Source organism: Melitaea cinxia, chromosome 18, assembly GCF_905220565.1.
Source record: "Melitaea cinxia chromosome 18, ilMelCinx1.1, whole genome shotgun sequence".
Lineage (NCBI taxonomy): Eukaryota > Metazoa > Arthropoda > Insecta > Lepidoptera > Nymphalidae > Melitaea > Melitaea cinxia.
The window spans coordinates 4,635,578-4,659,407 of NC_059411.1; the positions used below are offsets into that span (position 1 = coordinate 4,635,578).

The 23,830-nt window shown below is 35.0% G+C and overlaps 1 protein-coding gene across 1 annotated transcript in view; it reads right to left on the minus strand.

Moving 5' to 3' along the window:
• The window catches only part of LOC123662288, a 236,682-nt gene extending 213,530 nt beyond the window's left edge, over positions 1 to 23,152 (minus strand). Inside the window, exon 1 of the mRNA XM_045597150.1 lies at positions 22,790 to 23,152. Within this exon, the coding sequence (XP_045453106.1) occupies positions 22,790 to 23,149 (360 nt within the window). The 5' untranslated portion in view covers positions 23,150 to 23,152. The remainder of the gene's footprint in view (positions 1 to 22,789) is intronic.
• Positions 23,153 to 23,830: the final 678 nt, after the last annotated feature.

Genomic DNA, 23,830 nt, shown 5'->3' on the forward strand with positions numbered 1-23,830 from the left:
AAGATAGATACTACCAAAAAATAGTTGACTGTAATTTAAACTTTATTAGGTATTGTTCTTATTAGTAAATAGAATATAAGGAATAAACTCAACTAATACAATTCTATACTTCATTAAATTTAAAAAAAAGAAATAACAATAGTTTATTAAACATTATACATATTTACCATTCACAACTTAAGAACTAAATAATAAGAAATGACTAAGAAAGCAAAAAATGCACCAGCCTCCAGTGGAGGCGATAAGGCGAGGAGTTATCTCATTTAAAAAAAATTAGCACTGCTACTCCAAGGTCCAAAATAATAAAAAAAATAATTTATTTAAAAAATAATATTTGAAACAATTTCTTACTTATTTCAAAGAATGCGTAGAAAAATATTTTTTTTTCACTGAACATAAAGGGTAAAGCAATATCGAATCGAAATCAGAATGAAGCATAACGAACTCAGAGAGAACCCATATCAGGTGGACTGGTAAACGCTGGTTACAAAAAGAGAAATACTGTTGATATTCGGACTTTTTCAGCTAGTCTATATACATTGAGTCTTTTAAATTCTACTTTTTACATACAAATACATTTTATATGTCCTATTCAATAATACTCATAAATCTTTTCGAGTTAAAAATAAAATTTTTAAACATTATTGAACGGTACTTGACTTTATTATTAAATTAAGTAGGAATCGACTTTTACTTTTTTATATATTACTATTATATATAAATAAATATAATTTGCACTACTGTTTAAAAGGACTGTCCCATCCATAATAAAGCGTATGGCGGTACTACTAAAGGTTACTTGTAAGTTGGTTTACAAAGTACGCAGGAAGATGAAAGACACGAAGTTTGTGTAGGATGGCACTCATACAATGTATGTATGTTATGTGTATATGTTCAATGAGGAAGGGTTCCCGGAAATTCCACCACTGAGGACGTGAAATGAAAGATGAAAAATTGTGTGAAAGTTCTGCTGTTTTGATTGGATGGGAGTTGTTTTCAATTAGTAATGTAAAGAATCTCTCCGAGGCACGTTGAGGAGACCCACAAAGACAGACAATCAGACCGGAGCGGGAATTGAGCACGAACGCACCGCTACACCAGAGCGATGTCTCAAGAGGTATAAGTACTACAAAAAACAGTATTTACTAATGGCATGGGACGTTACCGTTGATTTATCTAGCATAAATTGTGAAGTAGAGGGTTTACAATCTGCTAACAATTTTTATATACCTAATAATTTAGTACTTTGAATATTCCATAAGTATATCCCGTATATATTACATACGAATTTTTAGAACCTCAAAAGTTTCAATTTTAAGTTGAGCTTCATATTATTACTATACATAATATATTTGCATGTTTAGAAAAGCGACTTTTGGCAAGTTCAGTAAAACTATACAGCGTTGTTATTAGCAGTTACACAGGAATGCCACGGGGTAAAATGTGCGCTGAAGCTTGTTAAACGGGACTCGGCGGCTTAAATGCGAGCAAGACTTACACACGATATGTGTATGTGTGTTAGTATGAAGTCCGCCTCGTTACATTTTATATTAAATTTTTAACGAGATGAAAATATCGAAAAAACACTTACTTCAAAAGTATATGAAAGAAAATGAATACAGGAGCTTAACAGAGTTTAAATAGAGTCAAATCACTCGTAGTGATATCGAGTGAAATTTAATAATAATATTAGGACGATACATGCGCTCTTTGAGCTAGGTAAGCATATAACGTAATATTTCAAATATCGTAAAAAATATTCATGTCAATTAGTAGCCAAACAAATGACACCGAAGTATAAACAGTTGTTTTGTTTTTAGAAGGTACGGTTCCAAAATCCAAAATTAAAAAAATCTCTATCTATAAGGGGATCATTTCTCGGTGCACGGGGCATGGTACGCGATGTTCGGAATAAAGATATAGTCTTTCAAATCTCCGACTTCACATATCAAATATTTATTTTAGTACAATCTGTACCTAATATTAAAAAAAAAAAACCTAAAAATGATTTAAGAGTGCTTTTTAATAAATTATACTCTTCTTAAAACTCCCTTATTACCCAAAGTATATTCGGGTAATAAATAAAAAATATAATAATAAAAATTAAATAATATAATAATCCAATTACTAAATAATAAAAATGATTATATTATAAGAATTCAAAATAGTTTTTATTCTCAACTCGAAGTGTTTTTAAAGCAAATTATATATAACGTATGTCTATTAAAAATATAATAGACCAGCTGTACCCGCGACTTCGTTTGCGTGGAATTTAACAAAACAAGTTATTGTTTAGTTCGTAGAGTTATAAAATAAATAAATTTCTAAAATAAAAGTAGCCGCCTAAGTTACTCCTTATTACATCAGCTATCTGCAAGTTACATAGCCGGAACAAACAGACAGACAGATAGACATACTGACAGACAAAATAGACTAAGTTACTCCTTACTACATCAGCTATCTGCCAATGAAAATCCCGTCAAAATCGATCCAGCCGTTTCAGAGACTAGCTTGAATAAATAGACAGACAGACAGACAAAAATTGTAAAAAAATATCATTTGTATATGTACCGTGTATCCACCCATATGCATTTAGTTAAAAGCGGTTATTTTAATATTACAAACAGACACCAATTTTATTTATTTGTATAGATGTTAGAATATAATTTTATCTAGTAAAAGAGGGGTATATATTAAATAAGTAAATAAACGTTTAATCAGGGTGTAAATAATGTGTCAGATTCACACAAAAATAAACACACAACAGAAAAAAAACACTCGAAATCGCTGACTCATCAGCCAGTTTTTATGACCCCTGCGCTATCACCTTAATGCTCGATTTATCTACATCGTTAAATTTTTAATGATCATCAAAACGAGATTTTAACCTCACCATTCATGGAACGAAAAATTTTGTGATATCGACGTAAATCACAAGAAACGTCAAACTATTTGTGCTTATCCCTCGAAATTGACCGTTAAATTTCCACCTTTTCAAGTTTACTGCTTTACAAGCTTAACGCTTACGTAAGCCTCCTCGCTTTTGATTTTATTTTTGTGCACAGCTATATTTCCTGCAACGTAGTTTATTTAATCTTAATTGCAGACGAATGTTTTCCTCTTAAACGTAGTTTTATTGAATTTCTAACTCATTAAAAATATACATAAATTATTAATAATTTATTTTCTATTATGGGCGATATCTTGAAGTATAAAAACCTCTTTGTTTCACGAAGAGTTGCATGAATATGACGAGAGTACAGTGAACGCATTTAGAACATACTTAGATTACGACTTTTCGTTTATGTCAAAATCAAAATCGAAAATAACTTTATTCAAATAGGCCCCAAGAGCACTTTCGAATCGTTATTTTACAAATAAAAATTTTAAGGTGTTTATTATTTTTATAAAAGCAAAGCTACCACCGATTCGGAATGTAGATTCTGCAGAGAAGAATCAGCAAGAAACTCCGCAGTTACTCTTTTGAAAATAATATATATTAAACTGTGTTTTAGTACAAAATTAGTAATGTTTTGCATGAAATACAGCGCCACTAAGCATACACATCTTTATCAACTATGTAATCTAACATCGAATAATACGCTTTATCTATTAATCTCTTTTTAATAAAAACTTTAAATTTATATTGAGATAATTCCAAAATTGTTTGTGGGATTTTATGATACAAGCGAATACCATAACCCAGAAAGGATACGTTTACTTTGCGCTTTCGAAAACTTGGAGTTACAATTTCTATTAGGTTTAAAAATAATCTTTTAGAATTTATTATTTAGTTGATTTATGGAAATAAATTATAATAATTATATCTTTTGTAGACGCGTGAAAAGATTTGGAACTGAAACGACAATGAGTAACTTTAAAATAACAAAGTTATTTACTACACATAAAATATTCATATTCATGTTTGGCTACACATGTATTCATAACTACATACATGCATAGTACTGTAAACATGAAATTCCATACTGTTCAACAACACTTGTACATACACAGTTTGTATTTTCCTCTTAACAAATAAAATAATAGTTCAGCTTGTTTTGCACGCGCACCATTACTGTAGTCGTTATAACAATGTCCTACATTTTTATAACAATGTCATTCGTACGGTGAAAAATAAAAAGGTTGGTAAACGAAATTAATAAAAAAATAATGAAATTTTCACGTATGAGCATAAAGGCAATCTATTTTACATGAATAAATAAATATAAAACATTTGTGCGAGTTCCTCTTTGCGTAGGTGTACGCGGTTTATAATATTCTTTTGTTTCAATTTAATATTAAATATTAACATATTGACGTTCATAATAATAACAAAAGTTAACTTTAAATTATTTCGTTAAAAAAGTTTACTATCGAAAAGTATTATTGCAAAAAAATACAACTGTGTCACTGCTGTGTTCTCGTATGTATTATCTGATCAGTCCCGATTGTTATCTTGTAACGTATACTTGACGCCGCGTGGGCGCAACGGTCACAGCCATAGATTGTACCTGTTGCGCTGGCGGTTGCGGGTTCGATCCCCGAACATGACAAACATTTGTATTGGCCATACAGATGTTTGCCATGGTCTGGGTGTTTGTGCAGTCCTTGTGGGTCTCCCCGCCGTGCCTCGGAGAGCACATTAAACCGTCGGTCCCGGTTGTTATCATATACACCTGATAGCAATCGTTACTCATAGTAGGGAATATACCCGCCAACCCGCATTGGAGCAGCGTGGTGAATTAAGCTCTGATCCTTCTCCTACATGGGGAAAGAGGCCGCCCAGTAGTGGGATATTACAGGCTGAAGCGAAGCGATCGTATACTTGATAAAGATTGTTACTCATAGTTGGGAATATATCCTCCAACCTTCACAGGAGCAGCGTGGTGGATTAAGCTTCGATCCTTCTCCTCCACCGAGAAAGAGGCCTATGCCCAGCAGTGGAATCCAGGCTGAATCAATCAATCATGTCATTATTGTTTACAGTAATCATAATTGTCATGATCACTTCAGCCTATCGCAGTCAACTGCTGGATATAGGCCTCCACAAGTTCGCGCCAAAAATGGCGTGCACTCATGTGTGTTGCCTATAGTCACCACGCTGGGCAGGCGGATTGATGACCGCAGAGCTGGCTTTGTTGCACCGAAGACGCCATTATAGTAAAGACGCTATTTACAGTAAAGGTGCACACTATTGTATATTTTTATTTAAAGCAAGAATTAAAGTAACCAGCAAAAGTCAAATTTTAAGATGGCTAGCAAAGTTCGTCTACGTTTATATCAAATAAATTAACCAAATTGTGTTTTATCAACATAAAAAATAATTAAATGAGAATGTCAAGGTTATGAGCCTTGAGCTCGCTTCGTTGTCAAGATTATGGTAATAAGAGAATATTTCACCATACATTTCCCGTGACCGTGCCAATGACAGGGGCCGACATGGCTTAACTTGGCACGTCTACTTCAAATACATTTTTTTTATATAAATACGTGTAAACAAGTTGTTTGTTAGATTACACAAACGAAAATCTTGATTCATCTAAAATATCACAAAAAAAAACATAATAAGTTATGGTTACACTGGGGCTCTTTGATATTTACACATTACCTAGTCCACAATAAAGTTTTGTGTTTCTAACTTTTAATATGACCGAGTTTTGTACAAAATTTCAACTTCGATTTCATCCCTTTGAGGGTAGAATTTCTACAAACGCTGAAACACGTATGTAATCATTTTTATTCAGCAGTCTAAAAACAAAGTTTTATGTATCGAGCGTCTAAAACGACTGACTTTTATACAAACTTTCTTCTGCTATTTCGTGCTCTAATAGGATGAACTATGAGTTTTTTTAAATTTTATTTTAATATTAAATTTATTAATTACGTTTGATTTTATAAACTTTTTTTTAATTTGCTCCGAAAAATGATTTAATGTTTTTTATTTCTATTTTTGAATCATTACTTATATCGAAACAAACGAACTTTTCGGTCAGCAATTAGTGTTTCGATAATATTTTTGTATGTATAAAAAATTATCTAGTCTTTAATATTTCTATTCAAAGCATCTATCGCAATAAAAGTAATTTATAGAAACATCCTGTTACGAATAATATCACTTGTTTGAATTATTTGGTGATATTCAGTTTTATTAAATTTCCGACCCTTTGCATTTTCTTCGGCACGGTGCCAGGGTTTACTTAATATCGCTATTGAGATTACGTCATACAGTAAAGCCTTTTGTAGTTCTATATTTATTTTTATTAGTTAATCTTAAAATCTTGTTTATATTAACTAAGAGAGATCTTATTATCTCGTTAAATTAACTATACAAATAAAACTAAAGCGCTTTATAACTCTATCTATAAATATTTAGTTCTAAGTTGTGAATTGTAAATATGTATAATATTTAATAAAAAAAAATGTCTTTTAAAACGCTTTCAATTACTAATATTTTTTATGTTCCTTATTGTCAGGATAAGGTTTTCATAAAAGTACTTAAGTAAAAAAAAATATCACAAAAAATATATATTTAATATAGTTGCGCGCAGTTCGCTAGGTCAGCTAGTTAAATATAAAATTATCATTCATAAATATTTTAATTAATAAGAAAAATAAATAGTAGAACATTTTTAATGAAAAGAATTAAAAACTCCTTAACGAAGTTTTTTTAAGTTGTTTCTTTGGAACGAGAGAATGAAACTTCTACGAGATTCAGACCCAGAGTCTGAAATATAAATTTTACTTCGTAATTAATTAATTTACGGTGCTTTTATTTTAATAGTTAGTCTTTTTATGACGGAACTAGATGCCTCACACGATTTCACTCACATTTTGATAAATATAATATTAACCTAATATATAAAATTCTCGTGTCACGGTGTTTGTAGTTAAACTCCTCCGAAACGGCTTGACCGATTCTCATGAAATTTTGTGTGCCTAATTGGTAGGTCTGAGAATCGAACAACAACTATTTTTCGTCCCCCTAAATGTTAAGGGTAGTCTATCCCTATTTTTTTTAATTTTTGGATAAATTATTTCTTTTTTATTTTATTATGATTTGGCGTTGAAAAATACATATAGGTAACCCTAAATTTTCACCCTTCTACCACCAACCCCTATTTTTAAATAGCGTTTAGCGGCAAGACAACGTTGGCCGAGTCAGCTAGTATTGATATATATTAATACGGTATTTATAATATAATTATATCTAACATTTTTTTGCAATAATTGGTTATGATAATTTAATTTTTTTTTTAAATTTATCTTACATTTTAAGCAAAAAGTTTCCTAATAACTAATACACAGATTTTTAACTTCTAAATTATTAATCCGAAAGTGCTATGTACCTACACTATTAATTGACGTTTATGTCATCTATGTGTGTGTTTGTATATATATCGACCACTGGATGACCATTAGTATATGACGTATATGAATGTGTATATGTAAATGTACGAGTATATACTCATTTATAATTGTTGAATTAGTGTGCATTATTTTTTATATAGTTTAGTCAGTTTTTTTATTGCAAAATAGGCTTTGTTATTTAAAAAAAAAAAAAAAAAAAAAACAACAATAATTGTATTTTTGTCGTGTATTGGAAACAAAAGAATATACACACGCTGGTTATATTTTTGTATTCAAAATCATTAAGAATTAGTATTACCTGTTTTCGAAGAAACTTTTGAAATTTGTAATGAACCTTTTTCATGGAAACAAATATAAAACCGGATAGATTTAAATAGACCAATGCTTTTAGCCTTTGAAACCAAATATATATATATAGTAGCATGAAACCCATTGTAAAAGAAAGAGAATAAAACAAAAATCAAAGGAAAAATAAATTACGGGCGATCTGAGGTCGGTTTTTACCATATTCAAAAGCCAAAAGCACTGGTCTAAAATGAGATTGGCCACAGTTGAAAATACGTTGCTTAAAATCTGGGACAAATGTTAACCTCCTAGAAGATAAAGGCGAATAATAATGTCTTCAAGAGTTCGAATGATGAGTAAGGCCGACGGAGTTCACGGTGAGGGTCTAGGATACAGAGTCCGCCGATAAATATTGATTTAATTAATTTTGTTATAATTACGTCGATATCTTTTAAATATATTATTTTTAGTTAGAGGTTTATATTTCGTTATTTTATGAGATAAAAGTTTAAAGAAAAGTGATAAAAGATATTGTAAAATCAAACAGCTCTGAGCTCTAAAACAAATGTAAAAAGTTTTTTATAGCCGATCATGACATAAAAAATTCAAAAAGAATATTTTATAATATATTAAGCAAGATATTCCTCGTAATTTCACTCGTGGTTATGCTTACTAAATTGTATGTACCTATTGTAGAGGAGTAACCAATAATTAAATAATCGTTAATAAAATTGAATAATACTATGGAAAGAGTAACAGAAGTTCTGATCCAAAATTATTATCGAAAATAGTACACATACATCCCGAGATTGGCGTTTTCAAACAAAATAATTTCAATATATATAAATATTGAATTAGTACTCTCACATGTTACCGGTCAAGTATCTAATTCAAGCTTTCTGTGTAATGCTTTACAGACATACATGTTTGATAATCGATACCTCAACTAACGTTTTTAATTAATTTTTATTTTATTTTTATTACCTGGAAAATATGATACTTAACATTAAAAAAAATCTACACTAATCTTATTCTAGTACAATCGCCAAACATACTAACTGTTTAGGAAGTTGACTATAGCTAATTATGTTTACGATAGACTTAAAAAAACCAAGACTTTAAACTACTTTATTAAAATTTAAGAATGCTCATATAAAATTAATATTGGGTCACACGTTGCAACGTATACTCGTTGTGGCGCGCGATTATATATAAGATACTGATCGGCGCAGTTCGCAGTGACCTCGCTTTATACTTCTAGGTTTTGGGATCGATTACCGCCTGTAGTATGTGTTTATTTATATATGTATTATATTTCTCAAAAACAAAAAATATAAGTACCTATATCAGCCGGGTGTTATCTGTAACTCATACATTAAGGCACGTTAGGAACAGACGACCATGTATGAGTGATATAATATGAATTATTGCTGTGTGGCTACGGCAGTAAAGAATATAGTCACCCCTTCTCTTCCCATGGGTGTCGTAATAGGCGAGTAAGGGATAACACAGTTCCACTACCACCTTTGAACTTAAACAGCCGACCGATGCGGGACTGCCATCCAACTGCTGGCTTTGAAATACACAGGCCGAAGACGGGCAGCAGCGACTTCGGTGCGACAAATCCAGCCCTGCGATCACCAACACGCCTGCCCAGCGTGGTGACTATGGGCAAAACACATGAATTCGCGCTATTTTTGGCGCCTATGTCCAGCAGTGGACTACGATAGGCTGAAGTGTGTGTATGAATTATTTATATTATTAACACTAAAGCCAACATGAAATATATTAGTTTCGGAAACTACATACTACATTCAATACTAACTCCTATTTGTACATCAAACCGTTTTTTTTTTTCATTGAAGCCTCTCCACTTCACTGTGTATAAATCTGAAAGGCATTCCATTCAATCGTTCAGCCATTTAGTTTTGCTGAACGTTAGAAACGAAATCGAGTATTTGTGATACAATAAAATTTTACAACCGCACTCATCGACACTTTTACCAAGAACGAAAGGATTTTTCAGAATGTTTTTTTGTCGGAATTACTGTTTTAGAGGACTTTTTAAGGAATGCAATGTATGTGCAACGTTCTTATAAAATATAAATCCATTAAATTTTAAATGTAGAATATACATTCGAAACTCTTCCTGGAATAGAAATAGTCTACTAAAAATCATTTAGAAAAAAGGGTACAAAAAGTATAATAGCTTTTTCTAATTATATTTTACAAATAATATATAATATTAATTGTAAATATTAATGAAAAATAAAATATGAAAAAAATATAAGACAGTATTTAATTACTTTACTAATTGACAAACGAAGTGTGCTGGATTTTATGGTATGTCTTTCGTCATAAAAAGAAGTTCACAAAAATACTTAGTATCTAAACATTTAAATTTTTAACTAATATCTATTACTAAAGATAACATAAATATAAGAAAAAATAAAATTGATTTTTTAAAATTAAAGTCAAAAGTCAAATTCAAACGTGCTAAAGAACCATCTGCGTGGCGGTTCATTTCGTAGTTGACCGGTTTTGTATCAAAATAAAAGCTCCATTTCATTGAATTAAAACAATTGCAAGTATCAACTACGTTCCATTTAACGTGTTTATCAATTAACCTATATTAAAACAATAACAACTAGTCTGAAATTTGAACAATTTAAAGTTTGATTAGTTCATTAATTTTCAAAGGTTTAAATATATGAATTGGCTCCCCATTGTCGAAGTTCGGAACGAAACTGCACTGCATTGCACTGAATGTTAAGCGTTGCTCTGAGTGTTGTTCAAACTTTCTTTGGTTATTGAGATGGGATTAAACTTCGAGTTAGATTAATTTTCCTATTTTTTGATATTTATATATATATCTATTAGCTAAGTTAAAATGTAAATAATAAAATTTGTGAATATATGTAAAGACAAATAAACAAAAGCTATGAAAATAATACCTGTCAGATTTATTTAATTTTTTTTTGTAGGTGTTTTTGTTTTTTAATATAATATGAGCTGGCATGTCATGAAATGGCTAAAAAAAACAACATTTGCTTCGACACTATTACAAGCTTAAATTCGGGGTAGCGTTATTTTGACGCTTGTATAAAATTATGGCACAAATTTATCCGCGGCAATGAGGAACAATGTTGTGTAATATGATCTCCAATCCCTCTTCTACATTGAAAAAAAAATTAAGGCCTACTTATTTTCATTGTCATACGCTCATAATGGTTCTTAAAAAAAGCAAGTTTTCTATCTACAGCTTGCAGGTAGCTAATATAAATGATAAAACCCCTTACGCTTATATCATAAAAAAATTATATCATGCTCTGCTTCACGACATCCATCCATCGCTTTCTTACATGTCAGGGAGGTCTAGTTTCAGGGAAAGTAATCTCAATTCATCTCCTTCCTACGTAGTACTTAGACCGACGCACGACATGGAAATCCCGCCTCAGGCGCCGCTCTTGGAGCTTATCAGCTATGTCACGGACCCCAAGACTGCTTCGAATAAAGGAGTTGCGTTTGTAGTCAACTCGCGTTTCGCCACATATCCATCGGAGCATCTTTATCTCCGTGGCATGATGCTCTTAAGTTTGCTGAGATAGTGCTAGCCAACACTGTTGTATATCTATTTGTTGAGCTTTATCGGTATCTGGGTATCACAGACCACACCTGTCACCTCTTTCCATTTGTCGTTGAGGTTGTACATCGTGATCGATACATCCGGACTCGTGCTAGATGGATCCAAGGTTTCGGAATTTCTTCGACTTAACGGCTGGTTCAATCCCTATTTTAATCATGCTAGAATCCGAACTTTCGCAAGGTATGCACTCGTTTGTCTATAAAATTAGCTTTAAACCGCCGTTTTTAAGTATTTCCTTAGACATGTTCACTCTACGCTCAAGCTCCAAGCTACTCTCGTCAACGAGCACTATATCATGAAGTCCGTCAGAGACAGCTTATTCTTAACGAAATCTGAGATTGATAACACGTTCGAAGAGCTTTTCGAACATGCTGTCGACCTCAGTTCTTGTCTGTTACTAAACTATACTTAATATGAACAGATAACAAAAAAAAAAAACCGATAATGCCGATTTATGATATCAGATGCGTTACACATATTTTTATTGTATATTCTAAGATTTCCATCTTGTCTTGTGTTGATTTCAGACTTGTCATCAATTATCTATAACAAAAGATAAATAAATAATAATAATAGCAAACGCTTTACACTCCACAGCCCAGTAGGATTTTCTCCCGTGTCGGGGGTCCGGAAACACACACAATACACAAGCACAAACGCCTAGACCACGACAAACATCTATATGGCCAATACAAATATCTATCGTGAGCGGGGATCGAACCCGCGACCGCCAGCGCAACAGTCAGTACTGTGACCGCTGCGCTAACGCGTCGTAGATGAAATAACAGTTGTGTAACTGACATTTAGGGCTAGAGGTGGTGATATTGAATGGGTATAAGTTGTTGGGGGTTGCTTTCGACTAACTGTGCTGTTATTGAGTTGAATCGTCTGGAGCTGATTATTTTACAAAATAAAATACGATGTATTAATTAATAAACATATTTTGATTGTTCATAAAACGCGTTTTACTTACTTTGTAAAAAAAAGATATATCTGTAATAAGTACAACTCAGCCGATTCCAAGTCAATGTTTTTATTACGCAATATTCTTCATAAAAAGAAGTTGCTTAATTTTTTTCCATCTCAATTATGTAATAGAAATATTAATAAAAGTAAAAGTAGAAACACGAACGTTACAAAAAGATATCATAGGCATTTTTCCTGTTAAGAGATAGAATACGCAACATAATCCGCATACAACACTATCTGTTACTCTATCTGATTGACGTTTGTTATTGTATCAAATATAATAATATCACTCAAGATATGTAGATATTTCTTAAGCGCTTAACGCCAAAGAAAAGTAAACGATTTGCAAACAGAACATCTTAACTAAGCTAAATATATTGACTGCGCGTAGGCGCTGCGGTCAGAATACTGGCTTGTAGCGCGAGCTGTCGTAGGTGCGATCCCCGCTCATGACAAACATTTGTATAGGGCATAATTGTTTGTATTTCCGGACACTCGCCTCTGGAATAACTTTTATTTAGGGGCGTTCAGAGTGAGGTGTTTATTTATTAAATCCATTTTTATTGTCGCTAGAGTGACACAAGTTAGATTATGGTACTGTCTAATGGTAACCGATCACCTTAATTAATAAGTAAAATTAGACGTTCAAATTCATCGACGCTTACAATATAACTTAAGTACACATTATTTCATTTATTCACATTTAAATTAACTCAATACTATGTATGATTTAAAACATTCAAATTAATATGGAAATGTAATATAAGTACGCATATAGCGTCCGAACGGCTTCACGAAATCGGGAAATTCTTTAAGTAATATTCTGTTAGTAGTAGGTAAGTTTTGTGTTTGTTATTGTTAGGAGAAGGTATTTGTAGAAAAATATTAGAAAAAAAATTCATATATAACACAAAAAAACCGGTACGAAGTTCGCTGAATCACCTAGTTATAATATAATCATGTTAATGTATTCAATTTGCAATGTTAACTTGACAAACATTTCGCTACACTCGGTATATTTTCAAATAGCTTTCGTCAAAATTACATTTTATTTCAAAAGCGTCAACGCAAGGATTTTCTTTTATCACATTTGGAATAAAACTACAACAGCTGCCATTATATAGAACAATGAGAAATATGGAAACGAAACAAAGGCGAGCGTTCGTCACGCATTGTCACAGACAATTGTGACATAAAAACAACGTCACGCTTTGAACTGAACCAAAAATTTATCTTTCGTCTGTATATTTCTCTGCCAGTTATATAAAGACAACGATTAATCAAAGAAATTAAACTAAATATGGCTTCTTACTTTGTATAATAAAAGTTATTTTTTACCAAAACAGCCTGTTAGGATAGTAAAAATATTTCATAATCATAATTAGGTTTTGCCAGTGTAGGCTGCATGAGGATTGCGGAAAACCGGGATGTCTGGCGCGAACTTGGAGAGGTCTATGTTCAGCAGTGGACTGCAATAGGCTGAACTGACTGACTGACTGATAATTAGATTTTGAATTTTGTCGTCAACTTGGTAAGCAGGAAGTAATTTTGTTGTATGTATGTTTTTTTGTACTTGATTTATGTGCGCCATATACACATTAATGCGAGACAATTAACGCGTTTATTTATAATATATAAATTATATATATAATATAAAATATATTATATAAATATATTATATAAATTAAAAATAACTTGTAGACCAATTGGATTTAAATATATTCAAAGCAAGAAAAAAAAAAACAAATATTAGTCATAAATGCTGGAATTAATGCAGTTTCATTGTAAATAAGTATATTAATTAGTAAGTCTAACTAGTTAGTATTAGACTCAGTGCCTTATTCCCGAAATGCCAATAAAGCTACCTAGAGTAAAATGGTTTCTATCCGAGAAAAGTATAAGACATTCCTTTTTTCAATATCATTTTAACGTTCGTATAAAACAAAACATATGGTATTTTCTTTCATCATAACACTCACTTCAGCCTTCAGCTTCACACACTCACTATCGTAGTCCACTGCTGGACATGGCCTCAAGTCCGTGCCAAAAAGTGCGTGAACTCATGTGTTTTGTCCATAGTCACCACGCTGGGCAGCTAGGTTAGTGACTAGAAGCCGGCATTGGATAGTTCCAAGGTGGTAGTGACTGTGTTATCCCTTAGTCACTTCTTACGATACCCACGGGGAGAGAGGGGGTGGCTATATTCTTTACAACCGTAACCAAATAGTAATTTATTAAAGCGTTGTTTTATAGTGCTGTGTGGCTACAGCACTAAAGAATTTAGCCACCCCCTCTCTTCCCGTGGGTGTCGTAAGAGGCGACTAAGGGATAACAAGGTTCCACAACCACCTTGGAACTTAAGAAGCCGACCGATGGCGGGATAACCATCCAACTGCTGGCTTTGAAATACACAGGCCGAAGACGGGCAGCAGCGTCTTCGGTGCGACAAAGCCAGTACTGCGGTCACCAACCCGCCTGCCCAGCGTGGTGACTATGGGCAAAACACATGAGTTCACGTCATTTTTGGCGTAAACTTGTGGAGGCCTATGTCCAGCAGTGGACTGTATAGGCTGTAATGATGATGATTGTTTTATAATTCAAAATACAGTCTAAACGTATATTAATTTTGTTTTTGGTAATATTGTCTTAACGAAATCATTGCAAGAGATGGGAACAAAAAATGACGAGGAAACATCGCCTCAGGAAATTGGGTACTCAATAAGAATGTCAAGACTTGTTTGGTCTCTGTGGTATACGACATATTTAGAATTTTAATACAATATGTCTTATATGAACAAAAGTTATAACATTTTGTAAAGACGATGAATGCGATTGACAATGTATAGGTATTAACATTTTGTGATTATTTTCTTTTATTCACTTGAGTAATATTTGAAAAGGATTCCTTAGTTTCAAAAAAAAAAAAAACTTTGTTAATACTCATTCTTACAAATGTAATATATAATTTTTTAAATTTGATCTTCGAACTCACTGATTAACTCACATGTATATTATACACTACGATTAATAAATAATTAGCCTAGATCCACTGAAGTCTAGAAACACACAATAAGCAAGACTCAGTCTCGTGATACAATAAAAAGTAAACAAGTATAGACTAGATGTAACAAGATTACAATCTAATATATAAAATTCTCGTGTCGCGGTGTTTGTAGTTAAACTCCTCCGAAACAGGTTGACCGATTCTCATGAAATTTTGTGTGCATATTGGGTAGGTCTGAGAATCGAACAACATCTATTTTTTATCCCTCGAAATATTAAGGGTAGTCCATCCACCCCTATTATTTTTCATTTTTAGATAAATTATTTATTTTTTATTTTATTTTGATTTGGCGTGGAAAAATACATACAATCCTAAATTTTCACCCTTCTACCAACCCCTATTTTTAAATAGTGTTTAGCGGCAAGACAACGTTTGCAGAGTCAGCTAGTAATCTATACTAATATTATAAAGAGGAAAGATTTGAATGTTTGTTTGTTTGAATTGAATAGGCTCCGAAAGTACTGAACCAATTTGAAAAATTATTTTACTGTTGGGAAGCTACACTATTCACGGGTGACATAGGTTATATTATATTTTCAAAAGAATTAGGGGAAAAAATGAAAATTGAGTTGAATACCTGTGCGAAGCAGGGGCGGGAAGCTAGTTAAAAATACATTTATTTCGAATTTTTACAGTATTATACATATTTACAATTCACATGTTAAGAACTACAATATTTACAAATATTTCTAGTATAATTCATGTCCGGAATGGAATGATGCCAAGAATGCCGGCAGCATTTCCCCGTTGAATCGCAAAGTCGATTCTTAGGACAAAAAATTCAGCAGCCCTCTTGTCACCAGTGGAGGCAATTATAATTTATATATTTGATTGCATTATAATTTAAAGATCTTATGTCACTACTAAAGCAGTATATTTAAGTAATGTATGGTATGATTGGTATGTTATTCTGTTTATATTTGATTCACGTGTAAATATATGAAATAATAAAATGAAGCGTTCTATTAAAAATCAATATTCATTTAGTGTTCGTGTACTCAACGTTCAAGGCGTTGTCAAAACGAAATTGCTCCAATAATTGAACCTTTGGGGAAACATCTACTCACAGTATTGAGCGAGGAACAATAAAATTTAATTTCGTTGAAACGAGTCCTTTCAATTAGTTTAATATTGTTATGATATTACTTTCCCGAATTTTTCATATCGATACATTACGTATCGATGTAGTATCGGGTCCAATTTCTTGGCTGGATATTTATAATAATAATAATAATAAATATTCTTTATTGTACACTACAAAGAAAGGTTACAAAAAAGTACATACGAAAAAAGATGTACAAAGGCGATAATCCAGACAACCTTAGGGTATAGGACAGGGCGTATAAAATGAGAAGCGGTAGGACAAAGGCGGCGGGGAAGTGTACAAATAGTCGATAAAGAATTGGCATGGAGTTTACAAGCTATGTGATATAAAAATAAGTACATATAATACATACATACACATAATATACACATATACATATACACATAATTATAAATTTATATATACACTACATATACATCATATACATTACTTCATACATATATCATATATAATACATAAACAAATACTACGTAATATATTGCGGAGATGATATTTAAGAGTTATTTAGTAACAAAAAATGAGTCTTTAGATATTTTGCTATGGATAGATATTGAGCTTGCCTTATAGAAAGGGGAAGAGTATACGTCCTTAATATCGGATACTCACTTAAAAATGTCTAATATTGCACATGGTAACGTTTTTGTTTGATTTTTGACCATTTTGCTACAATTCACAACAAACTTTTTATATATTTTATACATATGATTATACATAAAAATTTATATCTCGATTCAGAAAATTAATAAATACGAAGAAATGGCGTAAACCGTAAATGGTGTTTTTCAGCGAGCGCACTGATAGCTATTGCTAAAAAGGCATTTTGAGTATAACTACATTTTGACAAACAATTTTTTCTCACAGATTTATTTACTAAAAACGGTTCGTAGACAAAACGAAAAGTTTTATGTATATAGCAACCGGGTATGGATCTAATATAGCATTAGTCACTTGCTAAGTTTTAGAATTCACGAAGTTTTTTTTTCTCTTTTAACGTTGTGAAGAAGATTAAAGATTTATAAAAAGAAATGGCAATTAGGTAGCGCGTGATGGGTGTTCTTTAAAAGGTCGTTACACTTGAGAAAGTACCCAATACAGTTCTCTACTGCGAAGTCGCTAATATGTCTTTGGTACCACATATATCAATTTTTTAAATGATATTAAAAATCAATTTTTGATATGATATTCAAAATGTTTAGAATTCCTAATGTGGGTAACACAAAAATAAAAATCTTAGATATTAAAAATAGCACGGTGTCGTCTCCTGTCAAAGATTTTCATTGTAATATGAAACTTTGAATAGTTACGGGTTTCTGTAAAGAGCTCACTATAGACGGCGCCACGGTTCGCTTAAACCGAAATTAAAAAGTATCATATCGAAAATTTCGCTCGAGCGGGTGCATCGTTCCATAGCTTAATTGGCTAGAGCGCCGACACGGTACGTCGGAGACGCGGGTTCGAACCCCGCTGGAGCGGTCAATTTTTGATATGATATTCAAAATGTTTAGAATTCCTAATGTGGGTAACACAAAAATAAAAATCTTAGATATTAATTAAGTAACTTAAATTCTAAAATTAATTATTAAATCTTTGTAGTTTAGAGTGAACCTGCTTTCTGCTCCAAAGGTTGTTAGTTAAATTTCCACTTCGAGCCTGGGTATTAATTATATGTACATTTATTAACAAAAATATGTATGTTTCTACAATGATATCAACCGACTGTTATCTAAAACATAGGCATTGAGTTATCTACGTAAGAGTAGGTTAGTATTTATTTATATATATTTTGTATACGATTAATTAAATAAATTATACTAACGGTATAACTTTACTGTTTTCAGTAGTATGATATCCCTTTTAAAAAGTCCGAAAAATTCAATGTATATGGTCTATACAAATATTTGCTAAGAGCAGGAACCAAATTCACGACTGCTAGCATAATACCTTTTTGTTGTCACTTCAATAAGTTATTTAATATATTACAAATGAGGAAAAAAAAAAATTAACAAATAACGACAACTTACACGACGACCGCTATGGTGTAGTGGTGCGTGTGCCGTGTCGGCGGCGCCTAAAATACCGACGGTAGCGGGATCGATTCCCGCTCGGAGTGGATATTTGTGTTTATACAAATATTAATTGTGCTGTGTGGTTACGGCACTAAAGAATTTAGCCACCCCATCTCTTCCCGTGGGTGTCGTAAGAGGCGACTAAGGGATAGCACAGTTCCACTACCACCTTGGAACTTAAAAGGCCGACCGATGGCGGGATAGCCATCCAACTGCTGGCTTTTTAAATGCACAGACTGAGGACGGGCAGCAGCGTCTTCGGTGCGATAAAGTCAGCCCTGCGGTCACCAACCCGCCTGCCCAGCGTGGTGACTACGGGCAAAAAACCCATGAGTTCGCACCAAGAGTTAAGGCCCTTAGTTCCCGGCAGCCCCACTATTCCCGGCTATGGCAGCGGCCGAGGTAACGGTGGGGTAGAGGGTGCTAAAAATCACCGGGGTACGGGAGGCTGCCATAAAATATACCTGGCTACGTATAATGGACGCACGCTACGGTTGGACCATCACCTTACCGAACTTGAGGTAGAACTTAGTCACATTAAGTGGAGCATACTGGGGTTGTCTGAAGTCCGAAGACAGGGTGAGGCCACGATGATCCTGGACTCCGGGCACTTGTTCTACTTCCGTGAAGGTGATGGGCTTTCCCAAGGTGGCGTCGGTTTTCTGGTCCACAAGACTCTCACTAGCAACGTTGTGGAAGTAAGCAGTGTGTCGACCCGGGTAGCATACCTTGTACTTAAACTCACTGACAGGTACTCCCTGAAAGTGATACAGGTATATGCGCCGACCTCGGCACACTCTGACGATGATGTCGAAGCCTTGTATGAAGACATTGCAAGGGCCATACATGGCACTATTTCGACCTTCTACAGCGTTGTTATGGGAGACTTCAACGCTAAAGTGGAAGTACAAGACCGCGACGGATCGAGCATCGGACCACACGGGTTGGGGCACAGGAATCGCAGGGGGCAGATGCTTGTCAACTTTCTCGAATCGGAGGGGCTCTTCTTAATGAACTCATTTTTTGAGAAGAAGCCCCAAAGGAGGTGGACATGGCAAAGCCCCGATACTGTGACGAGGAACGAGATAGATTTCATCATAGCGGATAAAAGGCATATATTCAGAGATGTCTCAGTGGTTAACAGGTTTAACACCGGCAGCGACCACCGGCTAGTACGGGGCACTCTGAATATATGTCTCCGAAAGGAGCGGACCCGCTTGATGAAATCTACTCTCCGACCTACGCTGCCCCAAATACTATGTGGCTCCGAGCAGTTCCAATTGGAACTCCAAAACTGATTCGATTCGCTGGAAACTACTAGCGACGTGGACGAGATAACCGACAACGTGGTGAAGACGGTGTGTACACTGGGTCGCAGGCACTTTCCACCAACAAAGCCAACGAAGCAGTCCAAACTTTCTCCCGAAGCCTTGGATCTGATGCGGCAGAGGCGCGAGTTGCCGGCTGCTTCGCCAGAACAGAAGGCTCTTTCCAAGAGGGTACGGAGAATTATTCGCCGAGACCTCCGCTGCTCAAATAAGAGAGAGGTTGCTACTCTGATTGAGCAGAATAGGGGGTCCAAAGTTTTCCAAAGACCATTGGGGAGAAGCCTTCTTGCGAAGCTTAAAACAGCAGATGGCAGAACCGTCTGCTCTCGCCCTCAGGTCCGAGAAGAGGTTGAGAATTTTTATGGACAGCTGTACTCGTCGAGCGCACGCAAGCCTGCGACTTGGGACACCGAAGATCCACGGGCACCATTGTTGCGCCATTATTCGGAGTGTATCCCGGACTTCGAAGAGGATGAGATTGGTGCAGCGCTCAGGCAGCTTAAAAACGGGAGGGCCCCGGGGGATGACGGAGTTACCACTGAACTCCTTAAAGCCGCAGGGCAACCTGTCCTGAAAGCCTTGGCAAGACTATTTAACGCCGTCATCCACCGAGGTACTACGCCGGAGGCGTGGTCCAGGAGTGTGGTGGTGCTGTTCTTTAAGAGAGGCGATAAGTCTCTGTTAAAGAATTACAGACCGATCTCACTTCTGAGCCACGTCTATAAGCTGTTTTTGAGGGTTGTTACGAATCGTCTCGCCAGAAGACTCGACGAATTCCAACCACCAGAGCAGGCTGGGTTTCGAAATGGCTACAGCACCGTGGACCACATCCATACTGTTCGGCAGATTATCCAAAAGACGGAAGAATATAATCAACCGCTGTGTATGGCATTTGTGGACTACGAGTAAGCCTTCGACTCTGTTGAGACCTGGGCTGTCCTGGACTCTCTGCAGAGATGTCATATCGACTGGCGATATATCGAGGTACTAAAATCTATGTACGACGCGGCAACGATGACCGTTCATGTCAATGACCAAAGAACAAGACCTATTTCCCTCCGGCGCGGGGTAAGACAGGGGGATGTAATATCACCGAAACTGTTTACCACTGCGCTAGAGGATGTTTTTAAGACCTTGGATTGGGGGGGACGGGGCATCAACGTCAACGGTGAATTCATCTCTCACCTTCGTTTCGCCGACGATATTGTCATCTTTGCGGAGACGCTGGATGAGTTAGGCCAAATGCTGGCCGGCCTAAACGAGTCCTTCCGACGTGTCGGTCTCTGTATGAACTTGGATAAGACGAAAGTTATGTTTAACAACCAAGTCATACCGATACCGGTATCGGTCGATGGTACCCTTCTCGAAGTTGTTCAGGATTATATTTACCTAGGCCATACTATCCAACTAGGCCGCAACAACTTCGAGAAGGAGGCCGATAGGAGGATTCGGTTGGGCTGGGCGGCGTTTGGCAGACTCCGTCGAGTCTTCACTTCGAAGATTCCGCAATGCTTGAAGACAAAAGTTTTCGAGCAATGCGTCCTGCCTGCATTAACGTACGGAGCCGAGACGTGGACACTGACCAAGGGACTGGTCCACAAGTTTAAAGTCGCTCAACGTGCAATGGAACGGGCTATGCTTGGGGTCTCTCTCAAAGACAGGATTAGAAATGAGACTGTCCGCGAGAGAACGAAAGTAACCGACATAGCCCACAGAATTAGCAAGTTGAAGTGGCAGTGGGCTGGTCATCTGTGTCGCAGGACCGATGGCCGTTGGAGTAGACGGGTCCTAGAGTGAAGACCGCGTCTTGGCAAACGCAGTGTGGGACGTCCTCCGGCCCGTTGGACCGACGATCTACGTAAGATTGCCGGTGTAGGCTGGATGAGGATTGCGGAAGACCGGGATGTGTGGCGCGAACTTGGGGAGGCCTATGTCCAGCAGTGGACTGCGATAGGCTGAAGTGATGAGTGATGAAATATTTATTTCCGGTCTGGTTGTAAGTCTTTGTGGATCTTCCCACCTTGCCTCGGAGAGCACATTAAGCTATCGGTCACGGTTGTTATCATGTACACCCAATAGCGATCGTTACTCATAGTAGGAAATATATCCGTCAAGCCGCATTGGAGCAGCGTGGTGGATTCTGCGTGTGGAGGTTTGATCCCTCTCCTACAAAGTGAAAGATGCTTATGCCCAGCAGTGGGATATTACAGGCTGAAGCGATAAAGCGAACGAATTACAATTATATAGTTGTTCAAGAATCTATTTTTTATTCACAAAAAATATTTATTTTACGTAAACATAGAGTATTGTTCAAATCGTAAAATATACGAGTGACGTCTCGCAAATTTTTGATCCAAAAAGGATATTATAAATCTATTTACACAGTAAAGATCGAAATCTTTATTGTTATCCGCTACTTACAAGTATCTCGTAAAAATATAATTCAAATAACGTTCTGACTGACGTTATGTTGCTGAAGATAAAAACAAGAATAAACCTCCATGGAACTTGTTTTGAATAATGATGCGAATTGGCAAAATTTCATAGTATCACGAGATCCAAGAAAACCTTTTTTACGAATCTATTTAATCTCAAAGAACATGATATCGTATTCTCTGTATTAAAATATCTCCGAATTTAGAATCTAATTTATTGATGTTTATTGCGCGACGATCAATTTCAAGAATTCATTAAATGGAGAAATACGTTCCTTAAGTTTTAATCCTTAGATAATATATATAATAAAGTTAATCTCGATATTATTTAAGTGTAATTTGATTATAAATGTTCGCACCGCTTCTCAATAACTACTGGATGGATTTTATGCGGTTTGCACAATTAAGCACTGTGGTTCATATGGAAGCTTTAGAAGGACGATTTGGCATATTTTGTGTAATTCCATATAATATTTTTTCATAATTAAAAAATGTGTCGAAACGATTTCGATCAAAGACTTACCTGTAGCCATTTGATTCTCGTGATGTTCTCTTCCGTAACGCTGAGCGCTTTCCTCTCCCCCAGCTTATATGAGTCATCATAGTACATATACTCCGTGAACGTCAGACCACTAGTGGTGTACTGCTGGGTGAAATATATCGATATTGTCCCATTGACGATATCGTGTTCGATAATCCATCGACACTTGATCGGAACAGGAAAGGGATTAGGGAAGTTAGGCGTTTGTATGATACCAACTGGTCCTTTTAAAACTCCACCGCAGGTTTGCGGCCCCTGGTGTTCTTTTATAGTTAGGTCTTCTTGGGATGATACGATGTCTGCTGTGATGGCTATCAGTGTGATGCTGAGTAGCCGTTGCATAGTCAGCCTGAAACAAAAACAGACATTAAATATTGTAACCATTTTCTTTGGAACTAGCTTTCATAACTTTAACTTTAAAAAAAATGAGATGTGTCCCGCGGTTAGCAATTTTGATGCCTGATCTCAAAGAAACTACTAGACATAAAAATCGCTTAGTATACAAATAGAAAACTTCGTACTACGAGACTACGTCCAACTCCGTACTAGGGTAGTTGTTTCATTTATTAACCCATATTTTAATAAAACACGCGGTATAAAGCATAATATTCAAAAGTTGATAATATGCACCAGATTTGTTCAGACTTTCCATTATAAATCCAACCACAGCTGAGCATTACATGTGTATCGTCAAAACTAGCTGCGGACAATCTAATTTGCTAACGACATTCGCGTCCTCAGGGATAAAAATGGTAGCGAAATGTACTCACAGAAAGCACATTTCGTATGCCGCATCTACTTTTGAAATTACAGGAAATGTGGTGAAAATTCAAACCTTGTATCTATTATCAAAAACTAAAATATTATCTACATGATTATATAAAAAAATGAGAGCTTAACTGACTTGACAAATTGTAGCATTTTTTTATTTTTTTAATACTCTGTAAACAGTTGTTATGAAACGAAAAATGAAGATGAAAGGGGGAAAATTAAAAATATCGATTATATCAAATTCATGCGTTT